We start from the raw sequence: 24,913 nt of genomic DNA, 5'->3' as shown, positions 1-24,913 counted from the left end.
TATTTAATTGGGACTGTGTATCGACCAATCAACCATGGATTTCAGCATAGATCTTTAGCCTTCAGCCTCCTCAGCCCCTTGGAACAATCCGGTGCCTCCCGAACAAGCATCCATCTCCCGATTCTCTTCTTGATTCTTGCCACATGAAGTGCGTCTATGCAGGAGAGAGAAAGAGGAGAGAGAAATACTAGATCTGCATCTCCACAACCATGCAGCTATTTGACAAATAGAAACAAGTGATAGGCAGCGAAGATTGAGTGTAGATCGGGCAAGCATGAGATCAGTTGGGGGAGTTGTTTGCAGGTGCCATAGCCCCCCCCTCCATCAATCATAAGAAAATGGCGCCTTCATTTGCCTCACGCCGAAAAAAACGGTACCCCCCTCCCGCCCACATGATTTCCAAAATTTGAGGGCGCCCCAAAGGGAGCCCCCAAAAGGTCATGTCTTTTGGCCCCCCTAAAGTCTATTCCCACTTGCCATTTTGCCTTGGCCTCCCGAGCATCCCCATTTCATCGTTCGGTACCCGACTCAAAGTCTGAAAAATCCTAGACGTTCGTCTTGAAGTCCTCCATTGTCGGGCATTTCCCAGGGTCTCGTCTGAGATGCCAAAAAATTATGAAAATTCACCAATTGTCGTCCAATGGATCTTTTAAGCACTTTCGGGCATTGCCACTTAAAATTGTACTGATTGCAACCGCCACCTTCGACGAAGTCTATTTTTACCCTGAAATTTGGAAATTTTGGCTATTTTTAAGCACTTCTTGGTATCAAAATCATATGTCACAAGAACTCTCGTTTGTTCCTTTCTTCTCATTCTCTTGAGACTCACGTCCCAAGCATTATCCACAAAGACAATGTAATCATAAGTCTACGATGTTATTGTCTATCACAAGGGTTGAAGAGTGCAAAATACCTCTAGACAAAATTCTAGACTTGGATAGAGTGTGTAACCTATGGTGGTAAACTGACATATTAGACTCTCTCTTTTCTAGTTTTGCATCCTAATATCATTCCTCATTATAATAAGTAGTGAAATATTATTTTCCCCTTATACAAAGTTCTAAATGTGGGAAACATAAATTCAAGCATAACCATTGATTAAAAATAAACTAAATTTACTAACCTTTAACCTATATATATGTGCTCTTTAACACATGCCCTTTCAATTAAGCATGCACTCTTCTTTAGATCAACATGTGTACTTATCACCTTCACACCAAAACCCCAAGTCATGCATGTTGAAACTCACATGTAACTACAAAGAGATTTGCCATAACATAGCATACTATGAGAGGTGGAGCATAGTTGGAAATATGGCCTATGTGGAAAAAAGGAGGGAGAAATAGAGAAGGTTGGAATGATTAACCTTATCAAGAAAAATGTGGAAAAGAGAAAGAAGGGGAGATAGAAAATGTTGGAAATTTTAACTTTATCAAATATGTATAATCCATCTTTTTTCACCTATTTTTTTAGTGATCAACTCAAGCTTTCCTACATAAGAGCTCAAAAGAGACATTATAGACATAATTGAGAAAGGATTCATGATTTGGGAAGTAGCAAGTGATCATTGAGCCTCCTACTGTATCTTTGAGCCCACACCCAGAGCTTTGCAAATCGTAAAAAAAGATTTTGATCAATGGCAACATGTAAGTGTGTCCCACAATGCATAAAGGCTTTGATACCCAAAGCATGAGATATTTCATGAAAAAAATATTATTGTTATCATTGATGGATGCCACAATTGCATGCTTAGATATGGATGAAACTCAGCCCTCCATTGATGAGTAGTGATTGCATAATAGACAAGAGGCACTCACTTTTCTAGCTTCTCTCCTCCTACTTTGCATTCATCTCCTCCTCTTCTTCTCATCATGCCATCATTGTTGTTGTTCATTTTGCCTTCATCTTTATCTCCCTTATCTTATAAACTATTAAGCTTATAAGTCTATATTCCCATTAAATCACTTATCTTATCATCATCTCCCCCATTATATGAGCTAGAGTTTCTGTGCATGAAATTTCAGAGTTGATATGGCTAAGGAGATGTTGCCAAAATTTACAAATTTATACAAAATATTCCCATAAAAAGGATTAAAATAAGGTCAAAAAGACGAAAGAAAGCACATTGTCTTCATGGACCAATGACTTCAAAGATGTCTTTGTGGAAGAGCTAGCTCGACTATCCCCAAATCCAGAGGTTGACCATACAAAATATCCATACCTAAAGCCATTGAGCTTAAGGAACAACCAAGGCAATGATTTAGCAAAAATTCATCCACCCAAGTAATTCATGTTGGGGTACACATGTTCTTTTCTAGAAGAATAATATGGATCTCTCAAACTCTGTATTGATTTCAAAGGACTAAATCAAGTACCTATCAAGAACAAGTATCTTATATCTAGAATACATTAACTCCTAGATTGACTTCATGGAGCAAAGGTCTTTTCAAAGATATATTTGAGATATGCATATTATCAAATCTGAACCAAGGAACGAGATATTGTAGAAACCACCTTCAACACTAGATTTGGTCATTACGAATTCTTGGTCATGCCATTCAGATTGACTAATATCCTAGTATCATTCAACCAATTGATGTAAGATATGTTTCAATCATACCTAGATGATTTTGTGATGGCATTCTTTGATAATATACCAGATACTCCAAAGCACTAAAGGAGCATGAAAATTGTCACCCTTCTTCAAAATCAACTATATACTAAGAAGACTAAATGTATATTATTCTCAATGGACTCTACAATGATGAAAGACATCCTAGACTAAGTGAGTCAAGGAAATTCAAGGATTGTTGGGACTAACAGGATGGTACCGAAGCTTTGTCAAGGATTACTCTCATAGAAGTACCCCTAGCTAAACTCTTGAAGAAAAACATTGTGTTCATATGGGTAATTGAACTTCAAGATAGCTTTGATAATCTCAAGGAAAGTGTAATTACTAGCCCAATACTAAAACTCCTCAATTTTACCCAACCATTGGAAGTGATCTCATGCAAGCGAACTAGCAATCGAAGGAGTACTTGTAGAGACCAATAGGCTACAAGGAAGATGAAACCCTATGAGTCAAATTATGTCACTCATGATCTTGAGTTACTCGCAATAATCCATGCCTTAAAACTATGGAGACACTACCTATCGGAAAGAAGATTTAGTGACAGACTATTAGAGTCTTAAGTAAATTTTCACCTAATTTCACCTGAACATGAGAAGAGAAGGTGGATAGAAACACTATAAGAGTTTGGATTTCAAATCAAATATCATCCAAGCAAGGATAACGTCATGGAAAATACCTTATGCTAAAAAGCATTTGACAATAGTATTGTTGAGATATCAAGCCTATGAAACATATCAATACTAGTCAACCCTATCCTAGAGCTTGTACATTAAGCCAATTCTCAAGACAAGGAATAAGAAATGATTTTGACCAAAGTACTTCAAGGTGGAAGTTCCAATAAGAAATGAGCTAAGATATCCTAGATGTTAAGCACGAAAGGTGATCCAAAGGTCTAAACAACTTCAAAATGGATCAAGAAAATTCATGGGAAGTTTTGTAGCCTTGCTCTACCCGTAAGTAATAGCACACACAAATTTAAAGATTGTTCATTTGTGCGCATTGAGATTCTATCTCTAAAGATAATTCATATGATCTCAAAGAGAGATAAAGAGAGTAATTGATCTTCCATCAATGACAAGGTGGCCGCTTCATAATAATGGTTATATGCCCCATTAACAAAAAATAAAAGAATAAACCCAAAAAAGTATAAAAAGATGCCTAGAATCAATCTTTTTGCTTTGTAAATTATCTCACCTACAAATCGCTTGAAAAATAACTTATAAAACATTGAAATAAACATTGGATTGCTTTTTAGGAAGACAACACAAGATGGTCCAATCTAAGGTAGAACAATTGTTTTCTGTGCAAAGAAATAGATTTCATACTACTTTGTGGAGATATAGTTTTGTACACTTTTTATGAAATAATATACTTTTTTTGAAGTGTTTATGATGTGCTAAAGGTTGTTTTAATGAACCTTATTTAATGGGATAATAAAGTGAAGTTATTTTGATATGTTTCAACAATGTGATAGTATGTTTGCTAATTAGATAACTAAAATAATCCATATTGAGAAAGTAGGAGGCCTCGCTCCTAAAATGACCAATCGCCTATGACTAGGTGGACCTAATAAGTTGGATAACTTTTCTAACACTACATAGAGTTGTTTAGTAAGTGACTCTCCAAATTTGGTAGGATGTTTACTAGGCTAAATACCATTTTTGGGGGTTGAAGGTGAGATATTATCATATAGATAAAGGGATTATACTTATACATCCCCTCATCGCTCACTCTCTTTGAACTAAGTGTGGTGTTAGATCTACTCTTACCTCTAATTGGTTGCAAAGTGACCATTCTTAGGGAGGCATTAGATTGCTATTAAGGTTGACATGTCCACACGTCCCCTATGAAATAAAATCGAGATTCCAATGCTCAACTAAGTTTGACACTTCCCAAGGGAATACTAGAGAGTGATATGTATAACACAAATTTCTATGGAATACTGAAGGACTCCTCTAGATTTATTAGAGAAGGCACCTCATACTAACAATATCATCAACAACACAAGTTTAGAAAGAAAATGTCAAACAATCACATATATTAGACTTCTATATCTATGCATCAACCTTATGTCTCATAGCACTCTCTAAACCTCACACCTATATATATATATATATATCAACCACATATCTTAACTCTCTCCTTGCCCATGCTACTTAGAGGATTCTTAGAGGATATTGTGGGACCATACCTTTTTGCCTTACCACTTTACACATACTTTGCTAGCGGATCACACAAACAAAGCCTTTCTTCACCAATATTTTGCACCTAAATCACATCTTATTGATCCATGAACTACACAAGTATAGAGAAACAAAACACAAGCCAAACATAAGTAGCATTGACTCTAATTACATACATGGCAATCCTGTTGATGATGGCCAACATGAGATGATTATGCATGAGGAAATCTATTATGCCATCAAGCAACCTAGGATGCAATGTTGATCAATTGTGACATGGCGCATTAATATTATTAAAAGATGAAGAATGTTCTAACCTTTACAACAACTAGATCAAGGAAAGAGGAGCATCACAACAATACACACCCTAGAAGCAAGCACAAAAGCATACAAAAAAGAGAGATTTAGAGAGAAACATGCATAGAACCCTTCGACCAAAAATGCAATGACTTTTGTACGCGCGCGCACGTACACACACACACACAATGACCACACCATGATCCCCGACGTAATTTGCACTACTACTTTGCTATGAGATCAAGCATAGTTGTCAATTGAAAAGTGAAGCCTATCTAGAAAGAGAAATCATAAGAAATGTATGCAAAGAATTTGCTAATAAAGGTGGTGTATTAGATTTGTACACATGACCTCCATGAGAGAGAGAGAGAGAGAGAGAGAGAGAGAGAGAGAGAGAGGAGAGAACATGATATGGTTACTACTTTGAATAGGAAGAGAGAATAAAGAAAAGAATAGAGATTTTACTGAAGGAAAAAAAGTGTTTCAATGGAATTTTCCTACTTAACAAACATGCCAATGTTAATATTTGCTTTTGTGGTTATCATTAACATAGCACATATTCTTCTATTTATTTTGATGAATTAAAAATGTGATGTAGCTTGGGATCATGCTATGCATGCAACACAATAGATTTTTGGCTTGCAAAATTTGTTTGTACATATGGAGTTCTCTCAAAAAAGGACTAATTTTACTCATGATAGCGAGTGATAGGGCCTAAACTGAAGACAAAATGATTGAATATAAGTTCTATCTTGACTAGCTAAATCACATCAAGGTATCACACCTTATTCATTCCGTAAATTTCATCAAAATTTGGCAACAAATCTTAAGGAAATGACATCACACTCCTTTTTATCTATCATACTTTTTCTTTCTTATTTAGTGAAAGACTAGATTTGATAGGTCACATCTCTCATTATGACCTCAAAGCCTATGTTAATAAGACCTTCATTTGTTTTTCAAAGTTCAAAACATTTGAAAAGTTTATTTCGATTCTTTTCAACTTCATCATCTTTATTGTTGTCATTCTAATTCTTCTCTATTTCTTTGTTTGGATAATTATTAATATATAGATGCACACACATACTCTCTCTCTCTCTCTCTCTCTCTCTCTCTCTCTCTCCACCATACAAATACTATTTTGCATCTTCATCCATCTATTGTAGTCTTTCTTCTCCCTTCCCACAACACACATACTATTTTGCATCGTCATCAATCTACCGTTGTCATTCTTGTTCCTCACTCACTCACTCTCTCTCTCTCTCATGGTAGCATGTACAGCTGGACACATGGTTTTGTATACATTTGATAATATGATTGTACTCTTCTTTTTTTGGCGATTTTAGAGGCAAACTCCTCGGTAGGGACAAAGATTGATTGTTTTTGGGGTTCAACTCACTTCAATTTATCTTATGTTTGCACATTGAAACATGGAGTTATCCTTATTTAGAAGCGTATTAATGTACAAGGTAAAATAGAGTAAAAACAATAGTAAAACACATCCACTTGAGAAGTCTCTAATTTCTAAATGAAAAACATGGGTGGGTGCAGCTACCATACATAAGGGCAGGTTGTCTAAAGCTACAAGTGTAGTTTTTTTATCAAGTGACCACCACCTTGTATAATCATCATTCTTCTCTGACGTACAATCCGGAATCCTGCTTCGATAACATTTGAGGAGTGTTTCATGGCGATGCGAAGCATCTGCACCAACACCACAGTCGCCTAGAGAAATCGTTTGATCGATTAAAGTCGTGTCCCCTTTCATTGAGCTTATGGCACACAGTACTCTCGCGCCAACACCTTCCGTGTATCACCCCTATCAATCCTTTGAACAAGCTGTAATTCTACTTGATCTTCGGGCCTTAAAGTGATCATTGCGCGTGGCTTAATCCTTGAAGATGCTCTTACAGGCAAAGAAATCTTGTAATTTTGCACAATGATGGAAAGTACCTGCCATGGTCAAATTCAAGACAAAATGATTCCCGTCAGGGACCCAACCATGATAGCTACAGCCCACATAATATCTGCAAGCACTTATGACCAATGTTTGATCAGTAATACCAAGCATGCCTCCATCATTGCGAACCCCAAGCCAATACATGTCCTTGGACCGCCGCCGAACGGGATATAAGCATCATTCTCACCAAGTCGTTTCAACTGCCCATTTTGGAGCCATCGTGATGGATTGAACTCCAATGGCCTGTCGACAGCAATGCATAAACTTAATGGTGGTGGAATTTCTTTCAAGAACTATGCTGACATGAATTATAAAGAATGAACATGAAAAAATACTGGCTCACCATGACCAGTATAATGGATCTCGATGCAGTAAGTAGATGCCTACAAGAATAGTTGTCCCCTTGGGAATTTCCCACTTCTCCAAAGTGGTGGTCTTGTTTGCACAGCGGCCAATGATGTAAGCTGGGGGCCTTAGCCTCATTGTCTCCCTAATGAAAGCTTCCAAATATCTGATCACTAAAAGAAATTAGCTTCAGCTTTACAAATTCACGAATACCTTGTCTTGACTCCACCAAAAAAGCAAAGGCTTGCATGTAAGGGTTTAGAAAAGGAGCTGACCGCATGTTTGCCAAGTCAGAATGAGCGGGCTTTCTCCTGCCAATCACCTGTTCAACTTCCACATGTAATTTTTCTTGCAGTTCTGGGTACAATGCCAGAAAATGCATGCACCATGCCAACAGAATGGCTGATGTCTCCTGACCCTGCCGAGGGTAAAGCAAAGGTCATCCCCATCTTAACCTTCCCTCTCATATGCAAATGCTATGGTATTTATTTTAAATCTCAGCTTTGGGAAAAATAGCTGCAGGAGTATAATTGCATTGGTTTTTCTTAGAGAGGCCTTATACTCAAATGGAATACATTGCATAAATCCAGGTGCATCGTTTAGTATGATGCCCGTAAGTCACAGCATAGAAAATGGCCAGGAAATATCACAAGCACCAGGAAAAGGAAACATTTAAAAAATGCAAAACAACATAAGAAATGGCCAACTTTGGGCAACAAAAATGGATTCATTACACAAACCATGTAAAGAGGGATGCATGTCAGTATATTAGGTCATGTTCAAGAGAAGGATGTGGATTGAACTCCAGAACCTTTAAGACTCAGCTCTCAGACAACAGTAAGTAATAGTATTCACCATGGGTGAGAGCTGAAAGCAAGAACCATGCAAAATAAAGATCAAGATATCTTAAGTCATCAATAAAGAGTGTTCACACCATATGAGCCCCTGAATTTCATGCAAATAATCAAGACTTCGCATTGCAAGAGTTCTAGTAGGCATTTAAGGAAAACCGAGAAAACAGAGCAAAATAATAACAAGTCAAGGAGATTGTCTTTGAAAAAGGTTAAAGTCCTTAATTCAGGAGCTATCTAATATGCCCCTTCTTGCTAAACAATGGGCAAACAATGGGAAGCACTTACTGCCACTAGAAGTGTCATCAATTCATCCCGAACACTTTGATTGCTCATGCTGGAACCATCATCATCTTCTGCCTGGCCAAGCATGTTCATGTGTGAGAGGATGAACTTATTCAGATTAACTTTCACAGAGGTGGTTGATTTGTTCCCTTAAAAGGAGGAAACATTCATGTGCTAAAACAACAGAAGCCCTCAAAAAAAGCCAATCATCAACCACCATTTCCTCCATTAAGCAAGCTTCATAGCCAACATGAAGACAAGAGCTCACTATACATTTTCATGAGGGTCATGGTAACATTCTCTTGTCAGTGCTTGTTTGTGCTTGTTCTTGCTTGCTTGTGTTTGGCCAAGTCCAGATAGGTGCTTATTCATGTGTGCATGTGCTCAAGAAAACAGAGGAACCTAAGTGTTGTGTTTTGATTTCGCCATCACCATTTGTATACTGCATTCTCGGTTGCAGGGGATCATAAAGCATTTGGTATGATAATTCAGTGTGTATGTGCTATGGAGCTCTGTAAATCATCTTCCATTATGCAATGATTCAATATTGTTTGGGTGCAGGCAGATTTCACTAGTTCTCTTGGCTTGCCTCCATGCATCTGGGAAAAGAATATTACACAGGTGTTGCACTCTGGTCACTGTTCCCACGTGCTTCTGGAAAGAGCATGGAAACATTAAAGACTGCAGAAACAAGGTTGTCTTTTGAATTGAGAAAAGCCAAAACTACACCAAATCTTGGCGAAAAGGCCATCGTTGCCTGCTGCTTGCATGTGCCACCTGTATTTGAATCAGCAAGTGGTGAGCTGTCTGTGGATCATTAATGCTAGTTTGAGGGGACATGCTGGGTGGTTTCAAAACAACTCTCTAAATGGGAACATTAATCAGATATAATCATAGAGCTTTCAAACAATCCATTATTTTTTCCAAGAAAAGAATATTCTACCGAAATCACCCCCAGGAATGATCATCATTAGGTAAGTGTATAGTCCAAATCAATGAAGGAAACTGAGCATAGGGAAGTAGGCATGTCCAGGGCCCAGGCTGTCTACTATCAAGAGAGAATATCTAATACAAGGTCTGAAGACCATTTGATAGGTGCAATCTTTCCCATCCACCTTTCACAGGCCGGTCTAGCATTGAAGGCTTGTGCAACGGGTGCGTTGGAGGGTAGTACTTCTTGAGGCGACTGCCATTAAAGAAGCCTATGCTCTCTCCCTCTAGAGTCTCGAGCTCTAAGTTGCCGGTTCGACTAATGTTGAGTTCCAATCCTCTGAACTTCATATTTTGCTTATGGCCCTTCACACAGTACAAAACACTAGGTCGCCCTACTCGAAGTCGCGTTGTTTGACAGATGAATTGTCACAAATGGTGATGGAGTCCCCTCTGCATGGAGATCCTGAGCTGAGTCACTTCAGTATGTCATCCACTTGCCAAGGCTTCTTTGGAGAAGAAGCAACGACATTGCCATCCACCTCATACAAATGGACAAAAAGGACTTCGATGTTGTGGTGGGTATAGACTTGGAATCCACTCAGTCCTTCGTCCTGGGTCAAAGGTGGGTATACTTCTTTCAACATGTGCCTGCTCTTTCGGTTTCTTGCCCTTCTACTCCAAACCAATCTTTGAAGATGTGCTAGTTGCAAAAGCATGAGTGGCTGACCTACTCCACATGATCTTGTCTCCTTGTGTCCTGCATCATGCTCCAATATCATAGGCCTAAGCTTTTTTCATGTGATGGCATCTCAAACCTTGGAGGTGAGGGGACTGGTGTAGAGCACATCATATTTTTGGGATGGAAGATGCAATATAAGTTATAGCCATGCCCTCCAGCGAAACCTTCTCTTCTAGGGATGCATGCTCATTTGTATCTCCTCCATCTTATTGATGTGGTCCTTTATGCTATGTGAACTAGCAATGAAGGGTCGTTGAAGTCGCATCTTGAGGTTCATCCAATGTGCCATGATCTAAATGTGGTAGAGAGAGGCGAACCGAGTTCAGACATATGTTGTGGAGTGAATATGTTTGACATGTACAAGAACAGATTTGTGGCAGCTTAGGAAGAGGAATGACCAGGCTCTAGTGTTGAGACAGTCCCAAAGGGCCTGCTTGATCAGCAGCGGATCCAATGTAGGGATCCAGTGGAGCGGGCAATGGCCAAGGTGACTAAGTCTCATAACTTGAAGGTGTGGAGGAGGCACTCCACTTGCATGACCACAAGGCATTGTTGAAACGATCTGACTTCTGCTGCATGGGAAGATCTGGTAGAATAGATATCTGAAAAGAGGGTGCCATAATCATATGACATGGGCTGTTTCATGATCTTGTTAGTCTTCACGAGGATTCTCTTGATCCACATGCTCTTGTTGGTCCTCTTGATCTTGATAGTTGTATCACTGGTCTTCATGATCACTTTGTCACTGTGGCAGTCCTTATGGTCTCTTATCATATTGATAGTCCACCTGTTCCTGCCAATTGTACCAGTCTGCCATTGATGTCATTCAGAAACCTGCCAAAATACAAAGAACCAGAAGGGTCTTCAAGGCTGCAGAAGAAGATGTGAAGGCTGAGACTGCTGCCTTTGGAGGTTGCCTAGCTGAGAAGAGGCCCAAGGATGTGAAAATGCTGCAGTCTGGAGCAATTCGCAGCACTTTCGATGATGGTTTCCTCTTAGATAAGCTCTGTTTCGACTCCTTTGGTGATGTTATTATGTGAGAGTGTGCAACAAGTAGGAACACGAAGAGATGAGAGAGAAATATCTGAAAATGATGATACAAGGTTGCACACAATCAGCAGTTGCAAGCTAGGGAGGTGTGTTAGTGAGGGTGGCAAATGGATGGCTGAAGATCTGACTGAGGAAGATCAGTGAGAATGATGATGGATGAGATAGTGAAGGCATGGACTGGGGCAGCCTAGAAATAGGCAACTGAACAAGAAACACGCTGACCTGCTGCAAATGCACTTGAGGATGAGTGCGACTGTTGCTGAAAATGAATGAGGGCTGGAAAGAAGGCACCTAGCTGCCACGTGGCATAAGTGGCAAATGCACTTCGGTGCAATCTGTTTGCAGTGTGAATAGGCTCAAGTGAATTGGTGGATGAAACGGAGAAGATCTATACCTAGTGCATGAGGTGGAAACGACTTACACACAAGGGCTTTTGCCAAAGCATATGAAGCTTGGAGGAGATTGTTCAGCCTGGTTTTTAGGGCAGTTAGGAAAGTTGGGGTGCAATGGCTTGGGCTACAAATAGAGGATCACAATGCGCAGATGAGTACTTTCAGAGAGAAATTCTATAAATGAGTGACGTTGACTCACATAGATGTAGTGGACTGCAAAAGACTGTTAGAAATATGACTCAGGAGTTCATTACTAGTATACTGTTTGGTAAATTTTGGACAGTGGGATGCAGTGAGTCTATAGGTACCATTCCTCAAAGATCATATTCAAGAGCTGAAGCTCTTTGTGTGCCACGCTTGGGCTTCAATCTTCTTTCCATTCATGGCCTTACTCAGTTAAGCACCTGCATGCTGTTTATACAAGAAGCAGTTACAATGGACCATACTTCTGCAGGTGTTGTTTTTTGGTCTGATTCTCAAGAAGGTGGGCTTTACAAGCTCACTACCATCACTGCCCATTCTTTGAAGCTTGTGATTCTATGGAAAGCCCCCTATGGACACCTACTTTTTGATTCCATTTGACAAACCAGTTCTAAGAGCATGGTATGGGGCTTGCCCAATTTCCCTCCTAAAATTCCATCTGTTTGTGCTAGTTGTTTGAGGGCAAAGAGTATCAAGCAACTACGCCCAAGGCATACACCCTTGGAGTTTGTTCATACCGCTTTGTGCAGATCCATGTGCACGGCATCATTCGGCAAGGCCAAGTATCTTATGCTCCAAGTTGATTTTTTGAGTTTTGGCTTATTTCTTGGAGCTCAAATTGGAGGTTTAATCCCATATTTGTAAGTGAAAACGATCGTGGAGAGTAAATCTGCTTTCAAGGTTTCAGGAGTTTGAGCCAATCTTGGCTGTGAGTTCACCTCTAATGAGTTTCATAGGTTTTGAAGGCAGCATGGCATTCATATGGAGTTTGCCAATACCAACACACAATCAGAGAATGGTGTAGTGGAACAACAAAGTATAACCATGTTCGAAATGGCCCGGTCCACCCTTGAGCATACAAGGTTATCCCATACCTTTTGGGCTGAAGCTATAGCAATAGTGGTATGCATTTGCAACAAGTCCCCAATGTTGCTTTACAGGATATGAGTCCCTATGAGGCCACCTTAGGGTAGAAGCCCTCTATGCCTGTTTTGCATATTTGGATGTTTATGCCTACAATCATGTGTCAAAGATTTTTATTTTATTTTTTTGACTTGGATTCAGTTGTCTGTGAAACATATGAGAACACAGGCAGAAGCTCCCGAGCGACTGACGTGCTGCATGTCGCCACCCCGCCATCACACCCCATTTCTCCTTCCACCATTGCACCTCCCCACCCTCTGTCCTTCAGCGCACCCCCCTCCTTGGCCGCCACTGCGCCGCCCTCCCACCGCCTGGTCACCTCTCACCTCCCCCCTCTTGGCAGCCACCGTACCCCCTCCGTCTCCGTCTGTCACTGCACCTCCCCCCCTTCTGCCGTCTCCCAACTGGGCCCACAGCATCTCCTCCCCCCCCCCCCCCCTTGTTGACAGCCAGAAAACCCCTCGTGCCCACCCGTGGGACCAGGCCACCAAACTACACCTTCTTCCTTCAGACCTCCCACACAAGAGACTGGACGACGACTCAGATAGAGGAGGAGGTGAAGAGCCAAGTAGCAAACCACATCTCTCAGTGGATGGGAGAAGGTGGTCTGACACTTTTCTCCCAGCAGTGGCCGGGTTGCATGATGGACATCAACTGGTGGGTTGGGGCCAAGGTCCCTCATCCGAGCATTATCTTTCAAGGCCCTCCGTAGTGGAGAGCATCGATGGATGTGATCAAGTGGCCCCTGGCACATGCGGCCCATTTCTACCAGTGTATGGAGTCTCGCCTCTCAACCTCGTTGATAGACGCCCTGATGGTACACCAGGTGCATCCATCACCCCCATGGTCTGCCAAAGGGCTACCATGGGGGAATGGAGTTCACCATCTAGACCGGAAACGAAGCATATACGTATGGCTCATAGTTCCTCTTCTTTGTCAGCAGCTTCCACACCGAACCAATGCTTATTTGGTCAGTCACAGGTCTCCCTATGAGTTTACACCTTGCATCCTGGAATGTGAATAGCCTCCACTATAGTGGGGCACGTGGTTCCAGGAAGTTGATTGTTCGGCAGGAGCTGCAGCCTGCCCTTGTCGGACAGATCAACATCTTACTTCTATAGGAGCACAAGCTCACTCCCACCCAAGCCCAACGGGTAGGGAAGGTACTCCCAGGCAGCTCACACACTTATTGGGAGCATGCCATCGGTGCCCACGGCAAGAGTGGAGACGTATGCACCTCTATTGGCCCGAGCCTCACTGCCTGTGTACGAGACCACGGGACGATAGTGGCAGGGAGGGTTCTTTGGATCAGATTGGATATTGGGGACTCGTGCCTTGGAGTCCTCAATGTCTATGCCCCTACGGAGGTTAGGGCATGCATCAAATTCTAGGTGGAAATTGCAGATGGACTCCCAAAGGTGGACTCCTAGATCGTTGGAGGAGACTTCAACAACCTGGAGGCTTTAGAGGACCAACAGGGTAGAGATAGAAACTACCAAGGCATGGTTGGGGAGGAGCAGGAGGCATGGGAGGTCTTTCTACTGGCAGTGGAAGCACACGATGCCTTGAGAGACCTTGCCTTCTACCGGAGGGAGAGGTCGCTGGACTTCTCTTAGCAATACAGGCAGCTAGGTGGAGTCATACTGGAGCGGTTGAACAGGTTTTATGTGGGAGAGCGGAGTGGCTCTCGTGGAGACCAAATTGGGCAATTGGCAGGCACCACGTCCGATCATATTGCCCAATTCTCCTGACACTTGATCCCCCAGTATCTGCCCTAGACACAATCCTATCAGATCCCTGACTCGGTCTATAGAAGCGAGAGGTGACGAGACAAATTGAGCAAATTTGGACCAGGGAATGGGGCAAGAGGGACCGGATCGCAGAGGAGATTGTAGAGGTCCTAGCCAAGTCGAGCAATATCTGCCAAGAGGCAGCCATACAGGCCAGGCAGCAGAGCTAGAAGGAGAGAGTACTCCAACGGGACCTTGCAGCCACGCAAAGATTATTACAGGAGGCACCAGGGGATCCCACCCTCCACGCACACGAGGTGCGCCAGGGAGCAGTCGTTGTTGGCCTAGAGGACAGGCACTCGGAGTTCTCTTTTTGCACCTCAGCAGCTTTCTGGGCGCAGAAGGGGGACACGATGTGCAAGGAGTTTTTTTAAGTACACCAACCTCGCACCTCAAGAGAGTAGATACATAGCCTTCACGATCAGTATAGGAGGACCATAGAGACAGGGAACGTCCGTTCCGGCACATAGGAACGGATTAACACGTTCCAAGGGGTTTGAGCCGAGGAAACGCTGGCGAAACGTTCCAGCCCATTTCCTGACCCGTTCCCTCCCGTTCCAATCCGTTCCCTGGCCGTTCCAGGGCCGTTCCCTATCTGGAACGGCCGTTCCAGCACAATAGTTTTTTTTAATTTTAACTTTTAAGTTTTAACTTTATTGGAGTAGGCGTTTCGCGCCAACTGCCCGTCTATTGCCCGCGCCGACTGCCCGTCTGTTGCCCGTGCTGTCGCCCGTTTCGCGCACTCCCGTCGACTGCGGCTTTTCGACTGCCCTCCCGCTCGCCTGCGTCAATTGCTCCCACTCGCCTGCGCCGACTGCACTCCCGCCGAGTATCTGGTCCGCCCACTCCGCTTGCCCTACCGACTGTCCCGCCGACTATCTCGCTTGCCCCGCCTGCCCCCACTGCCTACTCCCACCTGCTCTCGGGACTCGTCTACCTCTCCCGCCTGCCTGGCCCACCTCTCTTGCCTGGCGTGACTCCTCCCCGCGATTAGGTGAAGTCTCGAGGATCATTATCTCGATTCTCCCCCAAATTTGGGGCATTTTGGGTCAGACGTCAGTTGTTGGTAGTTGACCCAAAATTTGGGCCTTTCTCAAGGATTGGATTCTGGAATTTGGGACTTAAATTTGGCTGCAATGTCCCCAAATTTGGGGCATTGGGATCCATCATCCCGAGATCTAAAAGAGCCCCCAAATTTGGGGCATTTTAAATCAGTCATTGTCCCAAATTTGGGAGCTGAAAATGCACCAAATTTTGGGGCATTTTCAGCAAGGAATTGCAGGCTGGAATGCCCCAAAATTGGGGCATTTTGAGTCAGTCATTGCCCCAAGTTTGGGAGCTGAAAATACTCCAAATTTTGGGGCATTTTCAGCAAGGGAATGCAGGCTAGAATGCCCCAAATTTGTGGCATTTTCAGTAAAAGGAATGCAGGCTGAAGTAGCACCAAAGTTCTGGCGTTTTTAGCATTGCTAAAAATTTAACACACACGTTGAAATTTTGGCTGCAAATTTCTGCAATTTTATTGAACTTTACTGATTATTTGTCACTTTTATATAGATGGCAGCATTGACATCTATGGGATCTTCATCATCCTCAGCAGGTACTTCGTCAACAACTGGACGAAGTCGAAGCACTACTTGGTCATGGTGGGATGAGGTAGATGCAGGGGTGCCATTGAGAGGTGGAGGGGCTCGCCCTTGGAAATGCAAACTTTGCCCTTATGCTCGCACTAGTGGGGTTGATAAAGTGAGAGCCCATCTTCTACATGAGGAGGGGAAAGAGGTGCGTTTTTGCACCAATGTATCAATTGAGAAAAGGCAGGAGTTACTTGACCGCATAGCCACATCTATGCAGAATTCACATGCCAAGAGGACGCCAAATATAGCAGTGGATCCAATAACATGGACTCCAAGACCAGCAGGGCATGGTGCTTCATGCGGAAGACCACCAGGATTAGTGGCTACGCAGCCTTCTCGTGGGCCATCAATGGCAACAGGTCATGGTGCTAAACAGAGTTCATTGCACACTTCATGGGAACCAAAGAAAAAAGAGGAAACAGATGCAGCAGTGGCACGCTTTTTTTACCATGACCATATTGCATTCAAATCAGCCAGGTCACCTTATTTTTTAAATATGGTGACAAAGATTGCAGAGTATGGACCCACATATAAGCCCCCTTCATCAGAAACTATCAGGACTACATTGCTTCAAAAGGAGAAAGTAGCCATAGAGATTGCAACAGCAAATATTCACAATCAATGGGCAAGAAATGGAGTGACATTGATAGCAGATGGAGCTCCGATGTCATTTCATGCGCACTTGGGGTGGCCAGGACTTGTTTTTCGTAATACAGACAAGCAACCCCAGATGGCGATACACCCCCTCCATGGCTTCTTGCCCCTATCCCCCCTAGACCACCTTGAGAGGCTTGTATACATGATGTATTTGTGACTTTCATCAGCTCCAGCTAGTATGTTGAGCATGAGCACTCCATTGTAATAAGTTTTTTTTTTTAAAGTAATATAATCAGCCACATTTTACTTGCCAAAAAAAAAGTATCAAAGAGAAAGAGGGGAAAGCTAGATGTTGAGTCCACAGTGGCATGTCTTTGTTAGCTATAGCCTAATTATGAAGGGCTATCCACTTTATAACCCTAATTCTAGCAAGGGTGTGTTCACACCCGTGTATAAAGCTATACGAGTGTGAACACACTTTTATTGTACCCTAACATATAAATACATTATTTACTCTTTGTGTACCATCACAATCTAGTACACCTATCACTGCGTTCACTCTCTCTTACTCTCAACACTACTGCTCGCACTTCTAATTCACATTTCCATTGCACACTCTTCCCTTCAAAATGGTATCAGAGCTGCGGCTAAGGTATGCGTGCTTCCCAAAGTCCGTGCAGGTCAGTTTCAGCTTGTGCGCGCGAAGATAACAGCAGGTCATCACTTCTGTAGGTCAGTGTGTGGCCTATGCAGGCACATATGTCCAAGCAGTCTGCAGGTCATGTGTGACCTTTTCAAGCAGGTGACAGTTACGTTTTGTAGTCAGACAGCAGGTGAGGGTCATTTCTGGTCAGCGCAGGCAGGTGACAGCATGGCAAGCAGGCGACAATAGGTGGCAATCAGCAACAAGTCGCGCGCAGCATCCATGGGTCACGCACAGGCAAATTCAGGTGTCGATAGGTCATGGGATAGTCAATAGCTGCTGCGTCACATTTTCCTACCAGATTCATCACATTTTTAAACAAATTTTTTTAAGATTCCTGACAAGCAAGGCCCTTGCTCACTAATGGGGGTGTAAGCATAGTTCACAAATTTGTGCAAATTTGTGCTTGAAAATTCACGGCTTTTCCTAGATTTGGTGCTCGAAAATTTGGGGCTTTTCCTAGATTTGGTGTTGTTCATGCATAATGTATTTGATCTGGAAATTGTAAAAATAGTGCACATTGGCTTTGAATTTTTTAGGGCTTTTCATGTATCAGTGAAATTTTGCTGAGCTGAGCCGAATTTACTAACATTGGTGCACATTTGGACCCAAGAAATTTGGGGCTTTTTCAAAATTTTGTGAAATTTTGCTAAATTTGCCTGTTCTATGCTCTCTCGAACATGTACTAATGCAATCACGGCAGATTGGTCAGTGAAATTTTGGGCCTTTTGCTGAAATTTGTGAATTTTGGTAAAATTGATGTGTGAAATGCACTTTGGGAACATTGCTGAAGCAATCTTGGTGCTGTAAGCAGTGTGATTTGAGTTTATTATCTCCCACTTGTGAGATTTTGGAGAAATTGCAAAGAATTTTAGTAGGTTTTTTGTGTATGAGAAGTGTTTTTGGGCACATATATATGCAGTACACATGTTAGGCAACTCCTATTGAGTTGATGTATTGCTGAATATTCATGGTGCTGGGAGTCACTTGGCAGTGATGTATGCATGTAATGTATGCTGAAATTTCAGTCACATTGCTGAAAGTCATCCTTTCTACTGTTATACATGTATTTGGACTAAATCTTGCTCTTATTTCCTGAAATTTTGGGCTGAATTTAGATGAATAGTCAGCTTGTTGTTTACTGTCATAAATTATAGCATTGGTTTTTTTGTGTATTGCTGAAAAATGATGACTAATGCTTCTAGCAGCAGTGACACTAAATCCCTCTTTGAAATCAAGAGGTTTGAGGGCACTAGCTTTGATTTGTGAAAGGACAGGATGCCATTGCATACATTAAGATGGCTGTGTTTGATGATGTACTTACAAACATTGAGCGTCTTGATACGGGTTATGCTATATGGAAAAAGTTGGACACTTATGAAAATACAACTCCAGTGAATCAAGTACATCTCATGCACAAGCTTGTGAACATGGAATTGGGCAACAACCATGCATGTGAGGTACCATTCACTTGGCCCTTGAAAACGGCCAAGAGCTGATTTTACAGGATGTCAAATCTGGCATAAAGAAAAGTCTAGTATCAGTTGGGCAGCTTGATGCAAGAGGGTATTTTACTACCTTTGGTGGTGGATCTTGAAAGGTCCACAAGGGCTCTATGCTGATTGTTAAAGGCAACAAAAGGGGGACTTCATATTATTTGCATTGTAAAGCACTACCTAGCAAGTTGACTGAAGTTCATTCACAGATGGAACTTTGGCACAAAAGGCTTGGCCATATGAGCCAAAAAGGCCTTCAAGTTCTCTCCTCTTTAGGGAGATTTGATATAAAAGGCTCTGGTCTCGAATTTTATAATGATTGCATATATGGAAAACATGTCAAGTCTTCTTACTACTCTCGTGTCATTAAGAAGTCCAATGCTCTTAATATAGTACACTCTAATGCGTGCACTATGCCTGTTAATTCATATGGGTGTACACGATACTTTGTTACTTTATTGATGATTTCAATAGAAAGTCATGGGTGTATGCATTAAAAAGCAAAAAGGAAGTGTTGGATGCTTTTAAAAGGTTTCATGCTTTTGTTACCACACAGAAATGGCTTAAGTTAAAAGCTATAAGAGCGGATAATGGAGGCAAGTATGTTTCTGATGAATTCAAAAAGTTTTATGAGATGCATAGCATTAAGAGGGAGTTGACAGCCCCTTATAATCCTGCATCAAATGGCGTGGCTGAAAGATATAATCACACACTGTGTGAGAGAGTCAGATGCATGCTATCCACAACTAATCTCCCGCAAGAGTTCCGGGGAAAGGCTCTTAAAATTGCAGTTCATGTATGGAATCACTCTCCCAATCGTGCATCGCAAACGGCATTCCTAAAGAGGTTTGGTTTGGCAAACCTGCTTCATATGACCATTTGCGTGTCTTTGGTTGTGATGTCTTTGTGTATGTACCTATAGAACGGGGGACCAAACTAGACATGAAATCCATCAAAGGCATCTTCATGTGATATGGAGAAGAGGGAAACATGAGTTATAGAGTTTGGCTCCCTCAACGTAAGAAGATAGTGCACAGCCGAGATGCAGTATTTAAGGAGGCAAAGTTACGGAAACATACTATACAGGATGACCTTGACAAAAAGAAGGTCAAATTTCAGCCAATAAGAGCAATCCTATTGGGTGGAATAACCTTGGTATATTTATTATACACCCATTTGTTCGTCTTTACAAACTTTGCATCCAGAAATTTTAATTTATTTTCTTGAAAAGTATTGTACTTATAAAGTCCGATTAGTTTAGGTTCCTTGAGCCACTTCAAGAATTTAAGATGAATTCCCAACTTACAAAGTCCGATTAGTTTAAGTTTCTTGAGCCACTTCAAGAATTTAAGATGAGTCCCTACGTCTTCGCATATGCTTGCTTCCAAATGAAAATATGAATCAGCCCCTGTCCCCAAGTTGGACTCCAATTGAAACCTCTTCATAGAATCAGGCAAGTCCAAAAAAACGTACTTTCTAAAACATCCATATTGTTCCAAATCGTAAGGCTTCACAACAGACATAGTGAAATTAGGGCTCAAATGTGAAAAGCCCCAAATTTTTGACATGAAAATGGACAAATTTTGTGCATCAAACATTAAACCCCAAAATTTTGGTGAAATTTGGGCATTTCGGACAAGAGCCCCTTTTTTTTTAAATGAAATTAAGTGGAAATTGAAGTTTGTTGCTGCAAAAATCCCCAAAATTACGCCTAGATGCAGACTACGCACAAATAGGTATCAACGGAGATTGAAGTGAGTGATGATTAAGGTTTAAAAATAATATTTTTGTAATGTGTCGATCTATCGGGGGCAAGAAGACCTGACAAATCTACCTTTTTCCAAGTCGATGTTATTGATAGTCAACGGGGCAATCAAACCGGCGAGAATCGACGACAAGCAGCAATCGATGGGCAGATGGCACGCGACGGCGAGTAGGCAACAGTTGGCAAGTGAGGAGCAGCAAGGCGACGGCATCTAGCGGGCAGGCAGCAGATGGCACTACAGGCGTCGACTTTGCATATGATTGTTGGAGATTATGGACCACCAGCAGGCGACCAACTTATACCAAATAGAGAAGTTGCGTGTCAACAAGAGCATCTCAAGTGTGTGGCCGAAGAACATGCTCTACGCATGCCGCCGAGCTGGGGCTCAATGGTGGCGGTGGCGATGGTAGCTCACAAGCAATGTGGCAGCTAAAAAGAGGCATGACTCAAATAACACTGTTAGGTTAGGATTCAGCAACACGCACACACTCACAATCAACTTGTCATGGATATTTTTCGCCCGCATTTTTTTTCAGCAAACCAAAGAATTCCATAGGTTTCACAGGTCATGGCATCGGTTTTAATGTGAAGAGTAAAAACCTCTCCATAAAACCATTTAATATGGTGCTTCCACAACGGGTCCAATTGTCCGAGCATATGTTGATTTCTTGTTCCTATAGGGTTACCAAATCTAGCTTTCATTGCCTCTTCCATGCACCTCCAATGTCTGACATTGTCATTAAAGACTAGAAAAAACATCTGAGATGAGAGATGGAGTGAAGCTTGCCCTCAACCTTGCTGATCTTCCTAATGAGTTCCATCTGAGTAGACGAATAGTGAATATTTGCCCAATCATTCCAGAGTAATTCGGCAAATTTCAGCAATCCAATTTGAAGTAGCCATGCTCTAGTGTTTGCGTGAGAGGTATCCAATTGCAAAATGGAATCCATGAAAGGCATTTGCAGCTCACCTGCCCCATGAGATTCTTTCATGGCTGATTTGGGTGTAGTTCCATCATGATTTTTGCCAGGTATCAACTTGGGTGGGCTGTTCGACCAGTCAGGATCATTTTTGGACCTTGATTTTAGCATGGATGAAGGTATCAAAGCTGGTTGAGAATGAAGAGGAGAGAGTACTTGAGAAATTGGCAACACACGATGGCAAAGAGAAGACAAAAATGTTGGCACTAAATTCATCTTGGCTTTGTTGGCCATTCCTTTCCCCATTTTGACCTTGCCTTTCTTGGAACAATCAGTGATCTCACACATACAACCACACTTCTCTCCACTGATGAGAAGGGGTCCTTTCGATTTCACAAATATGTGACTCCACACTCTTGCAATGTCTTCCATCTAATTGGTAGTCCAAGTTAAACTCCTGCAATTCCTCATGAGGAACTACAATTCCCTTATCATCCTCATGAGTCATATCATAAAATAGATTTAATTAAAATTAGGACTGTTTCTCCCAAAAGACTTGCAAATCACATAGGTATCCATTGGATCCTACATTGTTGGTTCAAGAACAGCAACAATTACTTGGATTAAATGAGTGGCCCTGCTACTTGCTGAGCCTATGAATCCTTCTTTGGCTCATCATAGTCAAGTTAAATTAATCTCCTTAGCCTAAAGCCACTAATTGTGGGTTGTATGTCTCTAAGCAAGGTAGCTAAGATAAAAGCACCTTGGCCAACATCCTTGACTATCTCATAAGGACTTGCATAACGGAGCTTCAACTTACCCAGATGTTTACCAAGCTTGAAATCATAGACCATTATGAAATCGTGTGCTTTGAAAACCTTTTTCTTAGCATGTCAGTTGATCCATGCTTGCTTTCCTCCATTTGAAGTACTACAAAACTGAACTTGAACTTTAGCCCTGCAACTCTAGTCAACTGGTTCTTCGAAAGCCCCAAAGGTTAAAGTCTCCTATAGTTAGCCATCTTCACTTGAAATGGTGCCAATACTAGTCCTTGTAGCTTATGGGAAAGATATAGTTCTTCACTGATTTTATTCACCCCTAATCCTCCATCCAATAACACATCATCGATCTTAGTCCCAAATATTCTACTTGAATAGTAGGCACTTTGTAGTCTACTACCTTTGACTAGGTAGGTATTATTGCTTGGCAATCTAATATGCCCTTTTCATCCTCAACATATTGCTTCCACAATCTTCCTTGAGTGGCCCTACTTCTTGACAGTAGCTTCTTTGGATTTGTTCAAGGGTTAGTTGCAAAGCAGACTTAACCAATGCTTTAAACAAGTCACTGAGAGCCTTCTTGCTGCTCATGGGAATCTCCATTTTCTTCATAATCATTTTGCTGCTACAAAACCTCTTGCAAACCTCGCTGGTCTTGATCAATCTCTTGGCTTTCCTGCATTTCGTGCAACAGACCTGCACGACTGAGCTGCTTTACTCCTCATTTCCCCTACAACATTTGTAATTCCCAGTCCCGACATATGTAATTCCCAGTCCCGACATTTGTAATTCCCAGTCCCGACATATGTCTCTGCCTACCGTAGTAGTAACAAGGTCCTCTTGAGCATTGTTGCATGGTCTTGGCTAGTCATTATTTCAGTGTTTTTGTAGCCGACCGATTTTCAAACAAATAGTATAGGACTTCACATTTGTCACTATTTTTGTAGCAATGCTGGCTGTATCCTAGCATTCCTCACATTCAAGTTATACTAACATTGCTTTGCAAATAGTATAGGACTTCACATTCCATTGAGTACTCATTACTCTCATATCCATCAACTACTTTTTTATGTTCTTTTCTAGTCGCTTCTCCAAGGCTATCTTTCCCTCTTTGCCTTTACTTTTCCTTCGACCCCTAGAGAACTTTTTGTCTTTCTTTGACTTCTTTTTATGTCTTCTTTTCTCCTTTTGAAGAATCCTCATCATCCCTACTATCATCTATATCAAAATACTCTAATTCAAAGTCAAAAGAGTCTTGGCTAATGTTCTTTGTAGACTTGCTCTTTCCAAGTCTCTTTTCCACCCTCTCAGCACTATCAGCCAGAACATCTATAGTGCCACTAGCCTGCAACTCAATATTAGTAATTACACTTGCTATGTGTCTTATCTAGACCCTTCACAGAATAAGAACTCTACATTTCCACTAATAGTCTATCTACGACATCCGATCTATTCAACAAATTCTTGAATTTCTATGCATAATCTTGCACAAGCATAGACTTCTATTTACTTTGCTTTAATTTATTTAGAACATTAATGGTTGTTGTTTTATCCTTCCGAAATCTACTTTAAAATGCACTTTTGAGAGCATCGTAGGTAGTGAAATGACGAATACCATATGTATTGTACCAGTCCATAGCTTTTCCCTTAGAGGTTGCAACAAATTGTTGAGGCTTGACCTAATCCCTATTATTGAAGCCAATGGCAAGCCATCTTGTCTTGAACTGAGCAACATGGCAATCTGGATCTTTCTTCTTCTTCCCAGAAGACTTGAAAGCCCTAATCTTGGGGTTAAATGATTGATTTGGATTTATTATGGATTGCCTCTTTGGCCTCTTCAATAGAGGTAAGGGAAGTTGGAGATTTCTTTGTTAGCAGTACAAAAGTCTACAAAACTGGATTGCACTACCCAATACTAAATGTTGCAATCTCTCAACCACTTGATGAGGAGGAGTCTGATTTTGGGTAAGAGGCATTGGTTTCTCTTCTTCCATAGAGCTATCAGGAAAATCATACACCAAGGGCACTCCTCCAAACTCCAAAGATACTAATATCTTGATAATGCGCAGGATAGGTTGTACAACTTTCCTCATCTAGGGTTGCAAATTCTCCTACTTCTCCTCCATCATTCCGCAATGGTTCCTGCTGATACTATCTTGCCCATAATTCCCTCAATTCATTGGACTTGCTTCTTGTCAAAATAACATTTCATGGGTAAGGATAATTCTCCGACATATAAGCAGAAAGACAAGCGATTACTGCTTTAAGATTTGCAAGAAACTCAAAATTTTCCCATGAAACAGGATCATTTTGCTTGAACTTTTTAACCAAAGGTACAGGGTGTCATAGATAGGATGGCTAAAGAGTTACAGCCCTTAGTCCATACAAAATAAACAAGAAGACTGCATAATTGCTACAGACATGGGAACAAACG

At 41.7% G+C, this 24,913-nt stretch overlaps 1 protein-coding gene across 2 annotated transcripts in view; it reads right to left on the bottom strand.

The window, feature by feature from the left end:
• Positions 1-6,481: 6,481 nt before the first annotated feature.
• LOC148012621 (uncharacterized) overlaps positions 6,482-24,913 on the bottom strand; it is a 107,455-nt gene continuing 89,023 nt past the window's right edge. Inside the window, exons 6-10 of one of the 2 annotated variants that reach the window (XM_087669772.1) lie at positions 8,557-8,628; positions 7,693-7,835; positions 7,416-7,583; positions 7,177-7,315; positions 6,482-7,065 (exon numbers count right to left, since the gene is read on the bottom strand). In XM_087669772.1, coding sequence (XP_087525898.1) covers positions 6,886-7,065; positions 7,177-7,315; positions 7,416-7,583; positions 7,693-7,835; positions 8,557-8,628 — 702 coding nt within the window. In that variant the 3' untranslated portion in view covers positions 6,482-6,885. Of the gene's footprint in view, positions 7,066-7,176; positions 7,316-7,415; positions 7,591-7,692; positions 7,836-8,556; positions 8,629-24,913 lie in introns of those variants that run through there. The other variant, XM_087669773.1, reaches the window with a different exon arrangement.

The sequence above is a fragment of the Lygodium microphyllum genome, chromosome 27, assembly GCF_053477565.2.
Source record: "Lygodium microphyllum isolate KBCC chromosome 27, Lygodium_microphyllum_v1.1.10, whole genome shotgun sequence".
NCBI classification, from domain to species: Eukaryota; Viridiplantae; Streptophyta; class Polypodiopsida; order Schizaeales; family Lygodiaceae; genus Lygodium; species Lygodium microphyllum.
The sequence above is the reverse complement of the archived record's forward strand: the minus strand, read 5'-3'. Positions and strand labels throughout refer to the sequence as shown.